The sequence below is a fragment of the Hemiscyllium ocellatum genome, chromosome 21 (assembly GCF_020745735.1).
Source record: "Hemiscyllium ocellatum isolate sHemOce1 chromosome 21, sHemOce1.pat.X.cur, whole genome shotgun sequence".
Classification (NCBI taxonomy): domain Eukaryota; kingdom Metazoa; phylum Chordata; class Chondrichthyes; order Orectolobiformes; family Hemiscylliidae; genus Hemiscyllium; species Hemiscyllium ocellatum.
In genome coordinates this window covers 40453302-40475062 of record NC_083421.1, presented here as the reverse complement: position 1 = coordinate 40475062, position 21761 = coordinate 40453302, and the positions used below count along the sequence as shown (strand labels likewise).

General features: G+C 40.9%; 1 protein-coding gene across 4 annotated transcripts in view; it reads left to right on the top strand.

The window, feature by feature from the left end:
• LOC132825671 (zinc finger protein 85-like) overlaps window positions 1-21761 on the top strand; it is a 92222-nt gene that overhangs the window by 29367 nt on the left and 41094 nt on the right. For all 4 annotated transcript variants that reach the window (XM_060841050.1, XM_060841049.1, XM_060841047.1 and 1 more), the window contains exons 4-7: window positions 799-882; window positions 3698-3784; window positions 3895-3978; window positions 15076-15132. In XM_060841050.1, coding sequence (XP_060697033.1) covers window positions 799-882; window positions 3698-3784; window positions 3895-3978; window positions 15076-15132 — 312 coding nt within the window. The remainder of the gene's footprint in view (window positions 1-798; window positions 883-3697; window positions 3785-3894; window positions 3979-15075; window positions 15133-21761) is intronic.

Below are 21761 nucleotides of genomic sequence, written 5' to 3'. Positions count from 1 at the left end.
TAATCCTAGATAGTTGAATCAGTTGTTAGCAGGTAATTCTTTTAAAATAAGGTTCATGTGTCAAGTATGTTATTTAAAAGAACTGAGGGGCTTCCTAAATTGAAGATGAGTTTATGCTTCATTAAAGGGAAAGAGTTGGTTGAAACTAATGCAAGTTTAATGTAGTCTGTCTTATTAGTATGATTTATTCCAGTAATTGCAGTACAAATTAAAACGTACCTTTCAAAGGGGAAAGGAACTTGCAGGCCAAGGTGATGCCATTAATTGTGGAATGATGTTACTGTAGCATTTATCTCTGAAATATTTATAATCTACTGTCATCAGCACTTCATGCTGAATGAACAAGTTATTTAGATTTGGCACAAAGAAGTTATTCTGGAGCACAGAAGATTTTTTCTTATTAAAAAAAAATTTCAGCAGTTTAATGTTGCTAAGTTTTCCCATTGTAGCTTGCAGGTCGAAACAAAAACCCAACAACTTTTTGGCTGTTTTCTCTCACCTGCTCCCTCTGTGTCAAAGTTTTGGTCTGATAAAAACGTGGCATCGCAAAACCTCTCTTTGATTAATGGATCACCGTTTGTTTTCATTGCCATTTTTGTTCTCAAAGGAAAATAAACACAACCAAATTAAAAGTTCTAAAATCACCTTCATGACTAGTTTGCCAAATCTTTGAAGAACTTTAGTTAAGAGCTGCAGAGATTCAGAAGGTGCTGATTGCTCTGGGTTTAAGGTACATTTACTTCAGAAATTATAACTATTTAACTTGAAATATATCTGAAACTCCGTTTTCTGTTGCAGAAAATGTGAATGGAGACAATCAGGATTGGGGATGTACTGCAGTTAACCAAAAGATTAAAGAATCTGGACCAGTTCTGTGGTCAGGTACAGTAAGAAGCTGATAAAGCTTTGAATTAATATTGGCAAACATTTTCTTATGCTATCTTTGAATCAGATCTGTACCTGCATTTCTAATTTAGAGTATAACATTAAGCCAGGTCCTAAGTCTACTTGCCATTGAAGGTTTAGTGTTACTATGATGAATTTGCAGTACAAAAATCTGTGTTTTGCATCAAATAGACTTGCATTGTAAGTGTGCATTTGTTACAATTATAATGTGTATATTATTCTTGTGACTGTGTCTTTAAATTTAAGGTAAATTGAAGGAGTGGGTCATGTGACCTGTTCTGAAGTTTGCCTGTCAGCATGTCTGGGTGATTTGATTATTAGAGATGAAAGGAGGTCCTGATTGTTTTACAGAGAAGAAGCTGTAAAGTGTTCACACTTGGAAATAATGACAGTAGCTTATTTGCTAGCAGTGGTTAGACTAAGAACCTCCGCAGTCCCAGAAGAGTGTTAAAAATATCAGGATGTTAACAGTTATAGCGTCATACAGCACAGAAATAGACTCTTCGGGTCCAACCAGTCCATGCTGAGCATAATCCCAAACTAAACTAGTCCCAACTGCCTGCTCCTGGTCCATATCCCTCCAAACCTTTCCTATTCATGTATTTATCCAAATGTCATAGAGTCATAGAGATGTACAGCATGGAAGCAGACCCTTTGGTCTAACTCGTCCATGCTGACCAGGTATCCCAACCTAATCGAGTCCCATCTGCCAGCAGCCGGCCCATTTCCCTCCAAATCCTTCCTATTCATATACCCATCCAAATGCCTTTTAAATGTTGCAATTGTACCAGCCTTCACTTCCTCTGGCAGCTCATTCCATACACGTACCATCCTCTGCGTGAAATGGTTACCCCTTAGGTCTCTTTTATATCATTCCCCTCTCATCCTAAACCTATGCCCATAAATGTCTTTAAAATGTTGTAATTGTGTCCACATTCACCACTTCCTCAGGAAGTTCATTCCACATGTGAACCACCCACTGTGTAAAAAAAGGTTACCCCACTTGTCTTTTTTAAATGTCTCTCCTCTCACCTTAAAACTGTGCCCTTTAGTTTTGAAGTTCCCTTATCCTAGGGAAAAGATAACTGCCATTAAGGCCTATCTATACCATTCAAGATTTCATAAGCTTCAAAAGGTCACCTCTCTACCTCCTATACTCCAGTGAGAAATGTTACAGCCTAAACAGTCTTTCTTTATAAATCAAATTGTCCAAACCCGGCAACATCCTGGTAGATCTCTTCTGAACCTTGCCCAGCTTAATAATATCCTTCCTATAACTGGGCGACCACAACTGGACACAATACTCCAATGTCCTGTACAACCTCAACATGAATTTCCTACTCCTATATACTCAAAGAACTGAGCAAGGAAAGCAAGAATGTTAAATGTCTTTTTAACCACCCTGTCTACCCGCGACTTCAAAGAATTATGTACCTGAACCCCTAAATCCCTCTGCTCTACAACAGTATCCAAGGCCCTACCATTAATTATATAAGTCCTACCTCTGTTGGTCGTACCAAAAATTATTCACATTGAACTCCATCTGCCATTTTTCAGACCATTAACCCATTTGATCAAGACCCCTTTGAAATCTTAGAAAACCTCCTTCACTGTCTACTATGCCAAAAAGTGTGGTGCTGGAAAAGCACAGCGAGCAAGGCAGCATCTGAGGAGCAGATGTTTCACGCATAAGCCCTTCAGCTTGACCGACTTTTCCAGCACCACACTTCTCTACTCTGATCTCCAGCTTCTGCCTGTCTGCTATGCCACCAATTTTGGTGTTATCTGCAAATGTACTCATCATGCCTTCTATATTCTCATCCAAATCATTCTTTAAATTGTTCATTTATTTCCAAGATTAAAGAGATTTGGTGGTCTCAAATGTAATTACTCAGCCTGCCTACCTGGATGCAAGTCCAATATGATTCAGCTTGCCAGGGAAATAGGCTTTGAGAGAAAGGATTTCTAAGATATTCTGGGAAAACTCTCAGATGCAGATGGTCTGCTAGCATCTGAAAGTGCGTGCGTATGGCAGAAGGATGAATATGTTTATGGTTCAGCACACCAAAATGTGGGTGAAAGTTCATTCAGGAACTGAAAAGACCAAATCATAAGGACTTAAAATGAGGCTAGAAGATTCGCCTAGCTTGTGCTCGAGTGAAGACCTTGAGTAATACTGTGAAAGACTGCTTTGGGATTACAATTATCAGGCTGAGAAAGAAAAGGAACAGTAGTAAACTTTCAGGAACTAAAAATCATTAAGAAGATAAATAATTCTTCCAGAATAAATCTATGAAGGACAGTGTAATATTTATCCATGAAGTGGTTTATTCAGTTTTGCTCAAAATAAGAATAATGATACTCCATTCTATCATTTAAAATACCTGTTCTAATACCATTCCTCAAATAAGGGCAACAAAATGGTCCTCATGAAGTTACCTTGATCATTACATACCAAACTGGAAAGATCTGTAGTAGTGGCAGAATGAATGCCCTTCCTTCTGCATGGAGCATGCTCAGTGATTTAAACCTAATCTGGAGTCTGATGCTTTGTGGAAACTCACTGCCCAAAGGACAGCTGGGACAGTTCCTGGAGCTTGCTATAGTAATGACCTTAGGCTATCCTCCTTGTTGCAATCAATCTCGTTGACCAAGAAATGTGCACAGTGCCAGTTTACAAAATATAAAAGGCAGGAAACGTATTACAGATTAGAAATAACATTTTTTAATGATGTGTTTGTTGGTGCTGTAAAATGAATTGCAATTTTGTTTTTTTTTAATTCATTTGCAGGTAGTTCTGAATTGCCTACTGTTTACCAATTCACTGCTTTACAGGATTCCCCAGTAGTGGACAGTCAAATTCAAAACCATCATTCAGGTTAAAAATAAGCTTTTGATTATGAATTGCTGTCTCCCCTTATTAATTGTTAAAATGTTTCCCATTTTGTTAGATTACTTCAATAATTCAGAAACCTGTTTCCTTTCTAGGTGACATGGTTTGTAACATTTGTGGTAAAAGGTACAAGTACATGTCTAGTTTCTGGAAGCATAGAAGAGATCATGAAACAAAAGGTGAGCAGTCAGATACATCCTGATGTAATGTACTTACATTGAAAGCATGCTTCCAATTAAAGTTGCAGGCCTCTTTACAGCAACAATGCCAGTGACTGGAATAAATTATTCGTTCTGGTACTCCTGTGACTGTGGAAGGAGAGGAAGAGAGTGAGGTTTCTACAAAACAAAAAAATTGAAGGAATTGTGACGACGTGTAAAGTGGCTGAAAATGATCTCTGGTAAATTTGTGTAATCTATCACTCTGGCCTGATTGGCTTCCTTCCACTGCAAAAGCTGGAAATACGATTGGAAAATGCTGGTGACTGCTCTGTGAATCAGGCTGCACTGATGAAAAATGAGAATCTTTCGGGTCCATGGCGCCTCGTCCGAACTGGAAGATGTTAATGATTAAAGTCTTTTCTTCGCCTTTATTATTTGATTAATCTCTTTAATAGAAAATGATTTCAATGTCTCAGTAACATGAGAAGCATCACAATCTATTTATGATTTGAAAGCCATATGAACAGTTAAAGAATTTACAGCAACTTGAATTTAGAGGCATCCTCTAACACGAATCATCTCAAGAAAACACTTGTATTTTGACCTCATCATTGCTTCAATCCAGACACAGGTATAAGCCTTGAATGCCATAACAAATCAGAGTAGCTGCCTTAATGTTTAAGCAGATTTTGCCATTGAAGAGCCTGACATAACTGAAGTTAACCGGGGGGGGGTGAATTAAAGAAAAATCACAGCTCCAATGTGTCATTGGCTAATGCATCTTTAAGCTGTTTTATCAATTGCCTTTTGTGTCTGACAATGTGAAGTGTGAGGGTATTTGCTCAAAATTCTACAATGTTTGGCATTCACAGAGCCCTGGATAGGAAGCAATCTGTGCCCTGTTATAGCAGTTGGATATTGTCTAGGCCTGGGATGACAAGCAGTATGTTAAGTGTATAAGTGCTGGATACTCTCAGATAAAAGATAGCCCTCCACTAAAGAATTCCTCCACTAAACATATTTTAGGGTGGTGGGGTGAGAGGGGAAAGTCAGTTTTCAGATGTTGTATTGGACCAGCCATGTCAAGTTTGAGGTTATGAGAACAGGGCAGAGGACTGGTACTGTGCAATGAGTAGATCACCTACTGAGCTGTCATCTTTGTAATCATATACAGGTTGTGGTGGTGAAATACCCAACACTTAATCTGATTGCCATGCTCAAGAATCTCTGTATTGTTGATTATACTAGTTCTCATTAAACTTCACTTCAGATACCAGAAATAAGTATACTTGGAAGTTTAAGTTACAGTTTTAATAGTACTATGCAAGTCAAATTTGAGGAGCGGACAGGATGAGAGAAGCTTCACCACAACCTGAGTGCATTCTGAGGACAATGGCTACTTCAACCATATTAATACTTACTTATGCAAATTTAATGAATTCCTGTTTTTTAATCAAAGATAATATAGTGTCATACTTCATATTCTCAATGAAAAGATCTGTTTACATCCATTTCCTTTTTTCCATAGAAACTTCTGTTTTATATCCTGTCTCTGCACTTGTGGGTTCTTGTGAGTGGTAGTGTTCCTACTTCTGGGTCAGAAGGTGTGGGTTCAAATCCCACCCAACCCAGATATGTGTTATAACATTTCTGAACAGGTTGGTTTAAAAGAAAAGGCATGTTTCAGAGGTAGGAAATCAGTTTACACAAATACAACCCAATTAAGAAAACTGGTGCTCACCTTATAGGATGCATCTTAGTTATTGCATTTAGTTTGCATAGATATAACCCAATTAAGAATACTGTGTAGCAACATTGCAAGACTTAAGTCAATTAGAATTAAAGTCAAGTTGAGAAAGCCAGTCAAAATGTTTACCAGTCCTGACGAGACTTCTTCAAGAAAGTTATTTTCAGAGGTTTCATACAGTTTATTGTTTGTTAAAACATACAAAAGAAAACACAATGAAACCAGTGGATTGAGTCAGACCTCAGTGGAATGCTAGCTTGCAGTTTCTGGCTGATTAAGCACACCCCTCTTGATCTCTTCTGGAAATTTTCCTTTTGTCTTCAGTTTTTTTGACTGTACCAAACCACTAAGAGTCACCATTGGCGACCATTATATGACCAAAGGTATCCTGAGCTTTTAATGGGCTTGTCATTTGGACAGCACATGATCAATCTAAACAGTCTCTGACAGATTCTTGACTTGTTTCTGCAAAAGTGATGATCAGTGGCACAGTGGTTAGCATTGCTGCCTTACAGCGCCAGAGACCCGGGTTCAATTCCCGCCTCAGGCAACTGTCTGTGTGGAGTTTGCGCATTCTTCCCGTGTCTGCGTGGGTTTCCGCCGGGTGCTCTGGTTTCCTCCCACAGTCCAAAAATGTGCAGGTTAGGTGAATTGGCCATGCTAAATTGCCCGTAGTGTTACCTGAAGGGGTAAATGTAAGGAATGGGTCTGGGTGGGTTGCTCTTCGGGGGGGTCAGTGTGGATATGTTGGGCCGAAGAGCCTATTTCCACACTATAAGTAACCTAATCACTTACCACCACTCCTGATTTGTTCCTTGAAATGTCAATCACATATCTGTTTTCCAGCTTCTTTTTAGCTTAGAGATCAAAGATTAATAGAGTAATAAAGCATTAATAGAGTAATCTTTCAGAGAATATTCTAAAGCCTATCAGTATTTTTTTAGTTAAAAGAACTATTGGTGACTCCACAATAACTATTGATACCTGAAATAGTTAACTCAGGTGATTGACAAAGGCCATACAGACTTCTTTTGTTGTTCAAAAATGAGCAAGAATCATATTGTATTACCATATTTAAGTGACAGAATACCATTACACAATACAGCAAAATGCATAAAGCTTAAAATCACCATACAAAATTAACATACTCTAAGTTGTAAAACTAAACTATTTTAAAACATAACGCTGTCCCTGTATAAAAACTCTATACTTCAAAGCATTTTCTAATTTGTTAGTTTGAGTTTACACTAGCTTGAGCCCCAAAAACAACCATAAAAACATCATGTTTTTGATTTTATTTTTGACCTGGGCCATTGGCTATTCTTCCTTACAGAAAGCATTTTGCAACTAATGATGTTTAAACAAACTTATTTAATTCCTCACTTATTATGGTGAGAACAGTGCAGGAGAGAGAGAGATAGAGAACCTGCACAGTTACCGCCTTTGCTGTTTGAATTCGTGTATCGCTGGACATCGGAGTGCATCTGGGAATATTAACAAACAGTGAAATTCACAACTAATCTTGGAGGAACTGTTGGGCGAAATTCACAGCACAGAATTTAGGGCAGCACGGTGGCACAGTGGTTAGCATTGCTGCCTGACAGCGCCGGAGACCTGGGTTCAATTCCCGACTCAGGCGACTGACTGTGTGGAGTTTGCACGTTCTCCCTGTGTCTGCGTGGGTTTCCTCCGGGTGCTCCGGTTTCCTCCCACAGTCCAAAGATGTGCAGGTCAGGTGAGTTGGCCATGCTAAATTGCCCGTAGTGTTAGGTAAGGGGTAAATGTAGGGGTATGGGTGGGTTGCGCTTCGGCGGGTCGGTGTGGACTTGTTGGGCTGAAGGGCCTGTTTCCACACTGTAAGTAATCTAAAAAAAATCAGATAAGTTAATTGTTGTTTTAAGTCTGTCCAAGAGAAAGGTTGTATTAGTGAGTACAGTGGGTGCTTTTTTGATTATATGTTTTTGGAGATAAGTCTCTTGATTAAACTTAAAATATAAGCCATAGCTATTAATTTAACCTGGGTCAGTGTTTGTAGAGGAATAAGACAGTGTTATTTTCTGGGTCTGTAGGTTGTGAAGGAGCAAAAATGGCCTTTGCGGTGATATGGACTTCTTGTCAGATGTGGGAGTTTAAAGAGAGTTTAAGTGTTACTGCGGATTATATCTGCCATAAATGCTGTTGGATGTGAATCTTATTAGATCGAGTGGATCGGTTGGAGAGACAGACAGAAGCGATGAGGAATTTGCAACAGCAACAGCTTGTGGTGGATGGCAGTTATAGGAAGGAGTGAAAGTCTCAGATACAGTCACATAGATGGGTTAACTCCAGGAAGGGTAAGAGAGGTAGGCAAATAGTGCAGGAGTCTTTTGTGGATATACCCATTTCAAACAGGTATGCTGTTTTGGAAAATGTAGGGGGTGATGGATTCTCAGGGGAACGTAGCATGAACAGCCAAGTTTCTGGTATTGAGACTGGCTCTAATGCAACGAGGTGTACGTCGACATTCAAGAGATCAATTGTGTTAGGGGATTCTGTAGTCTGAGGTACAGACAGATGTTTCTGTAGCCGGCAGAGAAAAAGCAGGATGGTGTGGTGTTTCCCTGGTGCCAGGATCAAGGGTGTCTCAGAGAGAGTGCAGAATGTTCTCACAGGGGAGAGGGGCCAGCAGGAGGTCATTGTCCACATTGGAACCAATGACATTGGAAGGGAAAAGGTTGAGATTCTGAAGGGAGATTACAAAGAATTAGGCAGAATTTTATAAAGGAGGTCCTTGAGAGTAGTAATATCTGGATTACTCCCAGTGCTACGAGCTAGTGAGGGCAGGAATAGGAGGAGAGAGCGGATGAATGCATGGCTGAGGAACTGGTGTATGGGAGAAGGATTCACATTGTTGGATCATTGGAATCTCTTTTGGGGTAGAAGTGACCTATACAAGAAGGATGGATTGCACTAAATTGGATGAGAACTAACATATTAGCAGGGAAATATGCTAGAACTGCTTAGGAGGATTTAAACTAGTAAGGTGGGGGCTTGGGACCCACGGTGATAGTGGGGAAAGAGATCGATCTGAGACGGGTACAGCTGAGAACAGAAGTGAATCAAACAGTCAGGGCAGACAGGGACAAGGTAGGACTAATAAATTAAACTGCATTTATTTCAATGCAAGTGGCCTAAGGTAGATGAACTCAGGGCATGGTTAGGAACATGGGACTGGGATATCATAGCAATTATAGAAACATGGCTCAGGGATGGACAGGACTGGAAGCTTAATGTTCCAGGATACAAATCCTACAGGAAGAATAGAAAGGGAGGCAAGAGAGGAAGGGGAGTGGCATTTTTGATAAGGGATATCATTACAACTGTGCTGAGGGAGGATATTCCTGGAAATACATTCAGGGAAGTTATTTGGGTGGAACTGAGAAATAAGAAAAGGTGATCACCTTATTGGGATTGTATTGTAGACCCACCCAGTAGTCAGAGGGAAATTGAGAAACAACTTGTCAGGAGATCTTAGCTATCTGTAAGAATAATAGGGTAGTTATGTCAGGGGATTTTAACTTTCCAAACATCAACTGGGACTGCCATAGTGTTAAACGTTTAGATGGAGAGGAATTTCTTAAGTATGTACAAGACAATTTTCTGATTCAGTATGTGGATGTACCTACTAGAGAAGGTGCAAAACTTGACTTACTGTTGGGAAATAAGGCAGGGCTGGTGACTGAGGTGTCAGTGGGGGAGCACTTTGGGGCCAGCGACCATAATTCTATTTGTTTTAAAATAGTGATGGAAAAGGATAGACCAGATCTAAAAGTTGAAGTTCTAAATTAGAGGAAGGCCAATTTTGACGGTATTAGGTAAGAACTTTCAAAAGATGATTGGAGGTAGATGTTCGCAGGTAAAGGGATGGCTGGAAAATGGGAAGCCTTCAGAAATGAGATAACAAGAATCCAGAGAAAGTGTATTCCTGTTAGGGTGAAAGGGAAGGCTGGTAGGTATAGGGAATGCTGGATGACTAAAGAAATTGAGGGTTTGGTTAAGAAAAAGAAGGAAGCATATGTCAGGTATAGACAGGATAGATCGAGTGAATCCTTAGAAGAGTATAAAGAAAATAGGAGTATACTTAGGAGGGAAATCAGGAGGGCAAAACAGGGACATGAGATAGCTTTGGCAAATAGAATTAAGGAGAATCCAAAGGGGTTTTACAAATATATTAAGGACAAAAGGCTAACTAGGGAGAGAATAGGGCCCCTCCAAGATCAGCAAGGCAGCCTTTGTGTGGAACCACAGAAAATGGGGGAGATATTAAATGAATATTTTGCATCAGTATTTACTGTGAAAAAGGATATGGAAGATATAGACTGTAGGGAAATAGATGGTGACATGTTGCAAAATGTCCAGATTACAGAGGAGGAAGTGCTGGATGTCTTGAAACGGTTAAAGGTGGATAAATCCCCAGGACCTGATCAGGTGTACCCGAGAACTCTGTGGGAAGCTAGAGGAGTGATTGCTGGGCCTCTTGATGAGATATTTGTATCATCGATAGTCATAGGTGAGGTGCCGGAAGACTGGAGGTTGGCAAACGTGGTGCCACTGTTTAAGAAGGGCAGTAAAGACAAGCCAGGGAACTATAGATTGGTGAGCCTTACCTCAGTGGTGGGAAGGTTGTTGGAGGGAATCCTGAGGGACAGGATGTACATGTATTTGGAAAGGCAAGGACTGATTAGGGATAGTCAACATGGCTTTGTGTGTGGGAAATCATGTCTCATAAACTTGATTGAGTTTTTTGAAGAAGTAACAAAGAAGATTGATGAGGGCAGAGCAGTAGATGTGATCTATATGGACTTAAGTAAGGCGTTCGACAAGGTTCTCCATGGAAGACTGATTAGCAAGGTTAGATCTCATGGAATACAGGGAGAACTAGCCATTGGATACAGAACTGGCTCAAAGGTAGAAGACAGAGGGTAGTGGTGGAGGGTTGTTTTTCAGACTGGAGGCCTGTGACCAGTGGAGTGCCACAAGGATTGGTGCTGGGTCCTCTACTTTTTGTCATTTATACAAATGATTTGGATGTGAGCTTAAGAGGTACAGTTAGTAAGTTTTGCAGATGACACCAAAATTGGAGGTGTAGTGGACAGCGAAGAAGATTACCTCAGATTACAACAGGATCTGGACCAGATGAGCCAACGGGCTGAGAAGTGGCAGATGGAGTTTAATTCAAATAAATGCGAGGTGCTGCATTTTGGGAAAGCAAATCTTAGCAGGACTTATACACTTAATGGTAAGGTCCTAGGGAGTGTTGCTGAACAAAGAGACCTTGGAATGCAGGTTCATAGCTCCTTAAAAGTAGAGTCGCAGGTAGATAGGATAGTGAAGAAGGCATTTGGTATGCTTTCCTTTATTGGTCAGAGTATTGATTACAGGAGTTGGGAGGTCATCTTGTGGCTGTACAAGACATTGTTTAGGCCACTCTTGGAATATTGCGTGCAATTCTGGTCTCCTTCCTATCGGAAAGATGTTGTGAAACTTGAAAGGGTTCAGAAATGATTTACAGGATGTTGCCAGTGTTGGACGATTTGAGCTTTAGGGAGAGGCTGAACAAGCTGGGGCTGTTTTCCCTGGAGCGTTGGAGGCTGAGGGATGACCTTTATAGAGGTTTACAAAATTATGAGGGGCATGGATAGGATAAATAGGCAAAGTCTTTTCTCTGGGGTTGGGGAGTCCAGAACTAGAGGGCATTGGTTTAAGGTGAGAGGGGAAAGATAAAGAAGAGACCTAAGGGGCAAAATTTTCACGTAGAGGGTGGTAAGTGTGTGGAATGAGCTGCCAGAGGCTGTGGTGGAGGCTGGTACAATTGCAACATTTAAGAGGCATTTGGATGGGTATATGAATAGGAAGGGTTTGGAGAGATATGGGCTGGGTGCTGGCAGGTGGGACTAGATTGGGTTGGGATATCTGGTCGGCACGGACAGGTTGGACTGAAGGGTCTGTTTCCATGCTGTACATCTCTATGACTCTTTGACTCTATAATGATTTCAAAATTATTGAAAAATATTTAATCCAAGAGTACCTACAACAATTAAAGTGTAAATTGAGCCTTGTGGTTAGTTCAACCAAGCAAAACTCAATTGTGAATATCAATGGTTGTAATTTCAAAAGGACATTTTTTACTTCAGAAGTTCACAAATTCTCATCTTGAATGTTACGTGAAATAATGCAGCAATATACTGGTTTGTTTACCAAAACGCCACACGCCAGCGCCACCATCTGGTCAGCTTGGTTGATCAGCACGGAGTTCCATGGATGGACATTGAGCAGACAGTACGACACTATCTAATTGGTGCACCATATCAGTTCCAAGGGTTTTCTTTATATAAAAAAACCAGCATTGCCCACCCCTTGAGTTTCTGCCACAAAGAATGACAATGTTGGAGAACACCATCATTTCAAATTCATATAGAGTACTTTCCTTGCCTGATCACATTTTGAAATTCGATGGCAAACACTATTGAGGTTTATTAACCTTTATATTTGGCACTGATTTAAGTTGAAAGCTCACCATAACTTTTTTGTATCATCTAGAGTTGGATAGAGAAGTAGCTGTCAAAAAACTTTAAGGACTGAGTGAGAGAATGGATTCTCACTGCTCGAGGAAACACTTGAAATTCTGGTTTGTGTGCTATCTAGAAGGTTTCATACAGTTGAATTTGGAGGTGAAATTGGTGCAGAGCAAGTCTGAGGAGTGTGATGCGGGGTGGAGCGAACATTTAGAAGGAAGAGCTTTCTTCTTTGGCATGTTTTTTTGAATATAGTCTGTGAAACATGATTGCATGGCCAGTACAAATGTTTTGGTTTACCTAACTTGATTGACATTTTGCATCAAAGTCACACAATTACCACCTCAAATCCTGTCTAATAGTAGCTTTGGACATTGTACTATTATAGATCAATAAATTAAAAATAAAAACTAGATGTGTAATATTGAACTTGAGTAAATCAAATTTCAAGAAACAATACATACCAGTGTGTAATAATGAAGGATAGCAAGTGAATTCCAGTTCTATAACTGCAAAAATTAAATTGGGTTTTGGGGTTGCTATAGGTTTCATGGTAGCTCAGTGGTTAGCACTGCTGCCTCACAGCGCCAGGGACCTGGGTTTGATTCCAGCCTTTGGTAACTGTCTGTGTGGAGTTTGCATATTCTCCCCTTGTCTGCGGGGTTTCATCCTGGTGCTCCGGTTTCCTCCCACAGTCCAAAGATGTGCAGGTTAGGTGAATTGGCCATGCTAAATTGCCCGTAGTGTTCAGGGATGTGTAGGTTAAATGCATTAGTCAGGGAAAAACGTAAGGGAATGGGTTTGGGTGGGTTACTGTTCGGAGGGTCGGTGTGGACTTGTTTCAGGGTTGCTGTAACAGATATAAATATATGAATTAAGAGCAGGAGTAGGCAACTTGGCCCTTTGAGTCTGCTCTGATGAAGAATAAGATGATGACTGATCTGATAACTCCATGTTCCTGCTTTCTCTGTTAACCTTTCGCCTTCTTGTTTTATCACAAATTCTTTACCTCTCCATTAAAATTATTCAAAGAGTCTGTTTTTCCTGAGGAAGAGCTCCAAAGACTATTTCTTAAATGGGCGACCTGTTATTTTTAAACAGTGTTCTGCAATTTTGGATTTTCTCACAAGACGAAACATTCTTTCCACAATTATCCTGTGGAGACCCTTCTGATCAAGTCATCACTTATTCTTCTAAACTCCAGTAGGTACAATTCTCACCTGTTCAACCTTTCCTCTCAAGACAATGCACTCATTCCAGGCATTAGTCTAGTAAACCTTCACTGAAGTGTTCCTAATGCATTTACATCTTTGTGAAAATAAAGAGACCTATACTATATACAATTCTCCAGCTGTGGTTGCATGTACAATACCTTGTACAATTGAAACATAACCTCTTTGCTTTTGTATTCAATTATATTTGTGATCCTTTGTTGTTATTTATATTCTGTCCAAGCCTGTGACCTACCACCCATCCTTGTACAATTAAATACTTTCATTCCCTCATAATTGCCTTTATTAACTTTAAAATACTATTCTTGGAATTTCATTGAAAAGAGAGCAATTTGATTTTATTCCTGCATGGGACATAGGCATCACTAGGCCAGTATTTATTGTCCATCCTGAGAGTCAGCCATATTGCTGAGCATAGGGATTCACATGTGGACCAGACCAATTTAGGATTGCAGATTTATTTCCTTAAAAATCATTAGTGAACGAGATGGGTTTTTACAACAATCAACAGTGGTTACATGGTTGCCACTCAACAGGCTTCTTGTTTCTAATGGAACTCAATTTTCACCAGCTGCCACAATAGTTTGGAACCCATGTCCTCAGAATATTTATCCAGAACTTTGGATTACTAGTCTAGTGACATCACCACTACGTCACCACCTCCCCTTAAATTGATTCATCTACCAATACCATAATCCACACCTTATCAAATGGGTGTAATTTTCATCATCACAAGAGAGGGAAAGTTTGATATTATTGGTCACGTGCTAGTGCAGTACTGAAGGAGTACCGTACTGTCAGAAGAAGCATTTTTGGACGAGATGTTAAACTGAAATCATGAGATGCGGGGGTTATCCTGATATCCTAGCCAATAGTTATCCCTCAATCAACACGAGAAAATCAGAATATCTGGTCATTATCATAATTGTGGCAGCTTGCTGTGCTTAAATAATTGCCACATTGCAATAGTGACTACAATTTATTCTCTGTGAAGTGCTTCAAGACATCTGGTGGTTGTGAAAAGCAAGACATAAAGGGCAAATTCTTTTCTGTGCCACAGCGCCCTTCTGTCATTTCACATTGCATCAACCTCTCAATAACATTTATCACAAAAGAGCAAAACTATTTAAAGAAAACTTCTTTAGAAGAACAAGAAATTTCATATTTTCCAAGATGATTTCCATTGTTCATTGATGTGTTCATTGATGTACAGCCAATAAGTCAAGTTCTGAGAGCTGAAATGTTCATCAGTTTCCCAGAATTAGAATTGATTCAAATTGATTCATAGTTACCCAGAAGTGCTAAATATATTTTCAGTTATTTAAAGGGATAACATTTCTGAAGTTTAATTAAAGAATTGTTTGTAGTTTTACCATAAAATAACATTATAGCAGAATTCTTCCTCTTGACTGAAAGGCTGTCTAATTCTAATTGTACTTTGTAATTTGTATTATTGTTAGCATTGGTAGAATTCATTTGTCAGAACTGCCTGAATGTTGAATTTGATGAAATATTGCACATCAATGTAACACAGACTGTTGATCAATGGAACTAAAATGATGAAAGTTTTTTTTATCTGCAGGAGAACTTGTCACCGCTTTCAGCTGTAGACCTGATGCTGCGAATAAAGGTATCGGAGGTAAGATTCCTGGAGGTTTAGAGTCTTAGTACAAGGATACAGTATTGCTCTAACTACCATTGTAAGACTACACTGTTACCCTTACTGGTAAGAATTTGAAAGGAAAGACCCAATCACTTAAAGACTGAAATCACGGAAATGAAACATTTTCAAATCATTGCTGTTGCAAATAATTAATAATAACTTTAAGTACATTTCTCATACAATTTTACATCAAATCACAGATTTCACAGGTGCCTCATTGAGAGAATTGATGATGCGTCTGAAATTGTCAGGCATTTCGTTAGCAAAGTGAGTAGTGAAAAATGTTTGGGCACTATCAAGAGAGGCTTATGCATATGAAACATCTCACTTCTGCAGGCTATTATGTGGAATTCAAAGTTTGTGAGAAGATTTGTAGCTCAGGTGCTCGTTGTTGTGGTTCTGTTCGCCGAGCTGGGAATTTGTATTGCAGACGTTTCGTCCCCTGTCTAGGTGACATCCTCAGTGCTTGGGAGCCTCCTGTGGAGGGCTTCTGTGATGTTTCCTTCGGCATTTATAGTGATTTGTATCTGCCGCTTCCGGTTGTCAGTTCCAGCTGTCCGCTGCAGCAGTCGGTATATTGGCTCCAGGTCGATATGCTTATTGATTGAATCTGTGAATGAATGCCATGCCTCTAGGAATTCCCTGGCTGTTCTCTGTTTGGCTTGTCCTATAATAGTAGTGTTGTCCCAGTCCATAAGACCAAAAGACATAGGAGTGGAAGTAAGGCCATTCAGCCCATCGAGTCCACTCCACCATTCAATCATGGCTGATGGGCATTTCAACTCCACTTACCAGCGTTCTCCCCGTAGCCCTTAATTCCTCGAGACAACAAGAATCTATCAATCTCGGCCTTGAAGACATTTAGCATCCCGGCCTCCACTGCACTCCGTGGCAATGAATTCCACAGGCCCACCACTCTCTGGCTGAAGAAATGTCTCCGCATTTCTGTTCTGAATTGACCCCCTCTAATTCTAAGGCTGTGTCCACAGGTCCTAGTCTCCTCGCCTAACATAAACAATTTCCTAGCATCCACCCTTTCCAAGCCATGTATTATCTTGTATGTCTCGATTAAGTCTCCCCTTAATCTTCTAAACTCCAATGAATACAATCCCAGGATCCTCAGCCGTTCCTCATATGTTAGACCTGCCATTCCAGGGATCATCCGTGTGAATCTCTGTTGGACACGTTCCAGTGCCAGTATGTCCTTCCTGAGGTGTGGGGACCTAAACTGGACACAGTACTCCAAATGGGGCCTAACCAGAGCTTTATAAAGTCTCAGTAGCACATCTCTGCTTTTATATTCCAACCCTCTTGAGATACGAGACAACATTGCATTTGCTTTCTTAATCACGGACTCAACCTGCATGTTTACCTTTAGAGAATCCTCGTCTAGCACTCCCAGATCCCTTTGTACTTTGGCTTTACTAATTTTCTCACCATTTAGAAAGTAGTCTATGCTTTTATTCTTTTTGCCAAAGTGCAAGACCTCGCATTTGCTCACGTTAAATTCCATCAGCCATTTCCTGGACCACTCTCCCACCCTGTCTAGATCCTTCTGTAGCCTCCCCATTTCCTCAGTACTACCTGCCTGTCCACCTAACTTCGTATCATCAGCAAATTTCGCTAGAATGCCCCCAGTCCCCTCATCCAAATTATTAATATATAATGCGAATAGCTGTAGCCCCAACACTGAACCCTGCGGGACACCGCTCGTCACCAGCTGCCATTCTGAAAAAGAACCTTTTATCCCAACTCTCTGCCTTCTGTTAGACAGCTAATCCTCAATCCATCCCAGCAGCTCACCTCGAACACCATGGGCCCTCACCTTGCTCAGCAGCCTCCCGTGTGGCACCTTTCTCAAAGGCCTTTTGAAAGTCTAGATAGACCACATCCACTGGGTTTCCCTGGTCTAACCTACTTGTCACCTCTTCAAAGAATTCCAACAGGTTTGTCAGGCATGACCTCCCCTTACTAAATCCATGTTGACTTGTTCTGATCAGACTCTGCTCTTCCAAGAATTTAGAAACCTCATCCTTAATGATGGATTCTAGAATTTTACCAACAACCGAGGTTAAGCTGATTGGCCTATAATTTTCCATCTTTTGTCTTGATCCATTCTTGACCAAGGGGGTTACAACAGCCATCTTCCAATCATCCGGGACCTTTCCTGACTCCAGTGACTCTCGAAAGATCTCAACCAATGCTTCCGCTATTTCCTCAGCCACCTCTCTCAGAACTCTAGGGTGTATCCCATTGGGGCCAGGAAATTTATCAATTTTAAGACTTTTTAACTTTTCTAGCACTATCTCTTTCGTAACGGCAACCATACTCAACTCAGCCCCGTGACTCCCTTTAATTGTTGGGATATTACTCCTGTCTTCCACTGTGAAAACTGCCGCAAAGTACTTGTTAAGTTCTCCTCTATTTCCTTATCTCCCATCACTAGGCTTCCTGCATCAGTTTGAAGTGGCCCAAGGTCTACTTTTGCCTGTCGTTTGTTTCTTATGTACTGAAAAAAACTTTTACTATCATTTCTAATATTACTGGCTAGCCTACCTTCATATTTGATCCTCTCATTTCTTATTTCTCTCTTTGTTATCCTCTGTTTGTTTTTGTATCCTTCCCAATCTTCTGATTTCCCACTGTTCTTAGCCACTTTATAGGATATCTCTTTTTCTTTAATATATTTCCTGACTTCCTTTGTCAGCCATGGTTGTCTAATCCCTCCCCGGATAATCTTTCTTTTCTTGGGGATGAACCTCTGTACAGTGTCCTCAATTATACCCACAAACTCCTGCCATTTTTGCTCTACTGTCTTCCTGGTTAGCCTCTGTTTCCAGTCTATTTTTGTCAGTTCCTCTCTCATGCCCTCATAATTACCTTTATTTAACTGTAACACCATTACATCCGATTTTGCCTTCTCTCTTTCAAACTCCAGACTGAACTCTACCATATTATGATCACTACTTCCTAAGGGTTCCCTTACTTTAAGATCTTTTATAGAGTCTGGTTCATTGCAAAGCACTAGGTCCAGAATAGCCTGCTCCCTTGTGGGCTCCATGACAAGCTGTTCCAAAAAGCCATCCTCTAAGCATTCCATGAATTCCCTTTCTTTGGATCCATTAGCAACATTATTTACCCAGTCCACCTGCATATTAAAGTCTCCCATGATCAATGTGACCTTGCCTTTCTGACATGCCTTCTCTATTTCCCGGTACATGTTGTGTCCCTAGTCCTGACCACTGTTAGGAGGTCTATACACAACACCAATTATGGTTTTTTTGCCTTTGTGGTTCCTCAATTCCACCCACACAGACTCCGCATCATCCGATGCTATGTCATTCAATACCATTGATTTAATTTTGTTCTTAACTAACAAGGCAACCCCACCCTCTCTGCCCACCTCTGTCTTTTCAATAAGTTGAAAAACCATGGAGGTTTTACTGCCAGTCCTGACCCCCCGTAACCAAGTCTCTGTGATACCTACCACATCATAATCATTCACTATTATCTGTGCCATTAGTTCATCTGCTTTGTTATAAATGCTACGAGCATTCAGGTAAAGTGCCTTAATGCTAACTTTCTTATCATTAGAGATGTTGGAAGTCATATGATGTCTTAAGTTATCCTTGCTTTTTTCTGCATTCTCAGTCTGCCTCAATTTTAAATCCGCCTGGAAACATGCTATCCTGCTGTTTATCTTTCCATTTAACGCCATACTCCCTGTCGCTTTCACTTTCCCTTCCTCCCAACTCAGAAGTTTAAAGTCCTACTGACCACCCTATTTATCCTCATCGCTAGAACATCGGTACCTGATCAGTTCAGGTGGAGACCGTCCCAACGGTACAGATCCCCCCGTTCCAAAACTGATGTCAATGCCCCATGAAGTGGAATCCCTCTTTCCTACACCAATCCCTTAGCCACGTGTTTACTTGCCTAATTTTCTTGTCCCTATGCCAATTGGCACGTGGCTCGGGCAGTAATCCAGAGATTATGACCCTTGAGGACCTGTGCTTCAATTTCCTGCCTAGTGCTTCGTAATCCCCAAACAGGTCCTCTACCCTAGCTTTGCCTATGTTGTTAGTACCAACGTGGACCACAACAACTGGATCCTCCCCCTCCCGCTCCAATATCCTTTCAAGCCGGTCGGAGATGTCCCGCACCCTGGCACCGGGCAGGCAACACACCATGCGAGACTCCCGATCTGGCTTGCAAAGGATACTGTCTGACCCCCTAATTATAGAATCCCCTATAACCACTATTTGTCTATTAGCTCCCCCCTCTTGAATGGCCTTCTGCACCATGGTGCCTTGGTCAGTTGGCTCATCCTGTCCAGAGCCCTTTTCCTCAGTCGAACTCCTGTTGCTTGTCATCTGAGTGTGTGGCTACTAAAAAGAGGAAGAAGAACACCTACACAATGTATTTGCCAAAAACGGATACCCGCGCAATTTCATCAACAGATGCCTAAGGGAAAGACAATGGACTGAGGACATGCCGCAACCCAAAGGACTAGCCACACTACCATACATCAGGAACATTTCCGAATTGACAGCCAGACTACTGTGACCACTAGGACTCATAACAGCACACAAACCAACAGCTACTCTCAGACAACAACTCACCAGGACGAAGGACCCGATACCCAGCATGAGCAAAACCAATGTAGTGTACAAAATCCCATGCAAGGACTGCACAAAACACTACATAGGACAAACAGGAAGACAGCTAGTGATCCGCATCCATGAACACCAACTAACCACAAAACGTCACGACCAGCTATCCTTAGTAGCCACACACTCAGATGACAAGCAACTTGGGACAACACTACTTTTATAAGAAAAGCCAAACAGAACAGCCAGGGAATTCCTAGAGGCATGGCACTCATCCACAGATTCAATCAATAAGCACATCGACCTGGACCCAATATACCGGCCACTGCAGCGGACAGCTGGAACTGACAACAGGAAGCGGCAGATACAAATCATGATAAATGCCGGAGGAAACATCACAGAAGCGCTTCACAGCAGGCTCCCAAGCACTGAGGATGTCACCTAGACAGGGGACGAAATGTCTGCAACACAAATATTATGTGGAAGATTGTTCAGGCATAATAAAGACATTAAAAATATTCTTAGTAGTATCTTAACCTTAAATTGTGCCAATTCCTTCCCTTTGTGTTTAACAATTCAGAACAAAGGATGATCTATAGATTTCTGTGTGCAATGCAAAACAGATCTATTTACTTACCAAAATAATTTTATTTATTTTTTTTCACTTTATGGTTGTGGACATTGCTGGCTAGGCCGGCATTAGTTTCCTATCCCTAATTACTCCTTGAGAGAGTGGTGGAAAGCTTCCTTCTTAAATGGCTACGATCAACCAGAGTGTATGAGATGGTGAGTCTAAAATTGTCAGGCGTTTCATTAGCAAAGTGAATAGTGAAAATCAGTTTTTAGGCACTATCATTGAACAATGATAAGATGCTTGGCTGTGATGAGCATTGGAGAAAGAGTAGCAATGCTGTAGAGGGTTGTAAGAGAGACTAAGGATGAGCTAAGGACAGCTGAGCTATGTGGCCTGTTCTTTAAATAGCGACTGGGAGAGGAATGCGCAATTGTAAGTACAAACTATGACACCTCTGTAAGAGAAACATTGTGAGAAGCATTTGTTTGTGTCAACTGTGCCAGTATGTTGACAGTGAGGGGCAATCCTGAACTGTCAGCACTTGACTGGGTATACTACTCTAGTTTGAAGATGGTGCCAGTGGCAGGATCTCAGAATATCCCAGCTATAGTGAGCACTTTCACCTGCATTGTGTGGGAAAATTGGTCTAGCATTCGATGAGATAGTTGGTGGGGTGAGTTTTTGATGGCACAAGTGCTAGAGAGCTACCTAGGGCTAGCAGAGAGAAAAGCTTCATGAAACTCCATGAAATTGACACATAGCTGGTATCTGGTAAAATGCAGCCCTTGGTATCTTTCAGAATCAGCTTTTATTAATCGAGGGATTGAGTTCCGGAACCATGAGGTTATGCTACAGCTGTACAAAACTCTAGTGCGGCCGCACATGGAGTATTGTGTACAGTTCTGGTCACTGCATTATAAGAAGGATGTGGAAGCTTTGGAAAGGGTGCAGAGGAGACTTATTAGGATGTTGCATGGTATGGAGGGAAGGTCTTATGAGGAAAGGTTGAGGGACTTGAGGCTGTTTTCGTTAGAGAGAAGAAGGTTGAGAGGTGACTTAATAGAGACATATAAGATAATCAGAGGGTTAGATAGGGTGGACAGGGAGAGCCTTTTTTCAAGAATGGTGATGGCAAACACGAGGGGACATAGCTTTAAATTGAGGGGTGATAGATATAGGACAGATGTCAGAGGTAGTTTCTTTACTCAGAGAGTAGTGAGGGTATGGAATGCTTTGCCTGCAATGGTAGTAGATTCGCCAACTTTAAGTACATTTAAGTCATCATTGGACAAGCATATGGACATACATGGAATAGTGTAGGTTAGATGGGCTTCAGATTGGTATGATTGGTCGGTGCAACATTGAGGGCCGAAGGGCCTGTACTGCGCTGTAATGTTTTATGTTCTATGTGTTAACGAAAT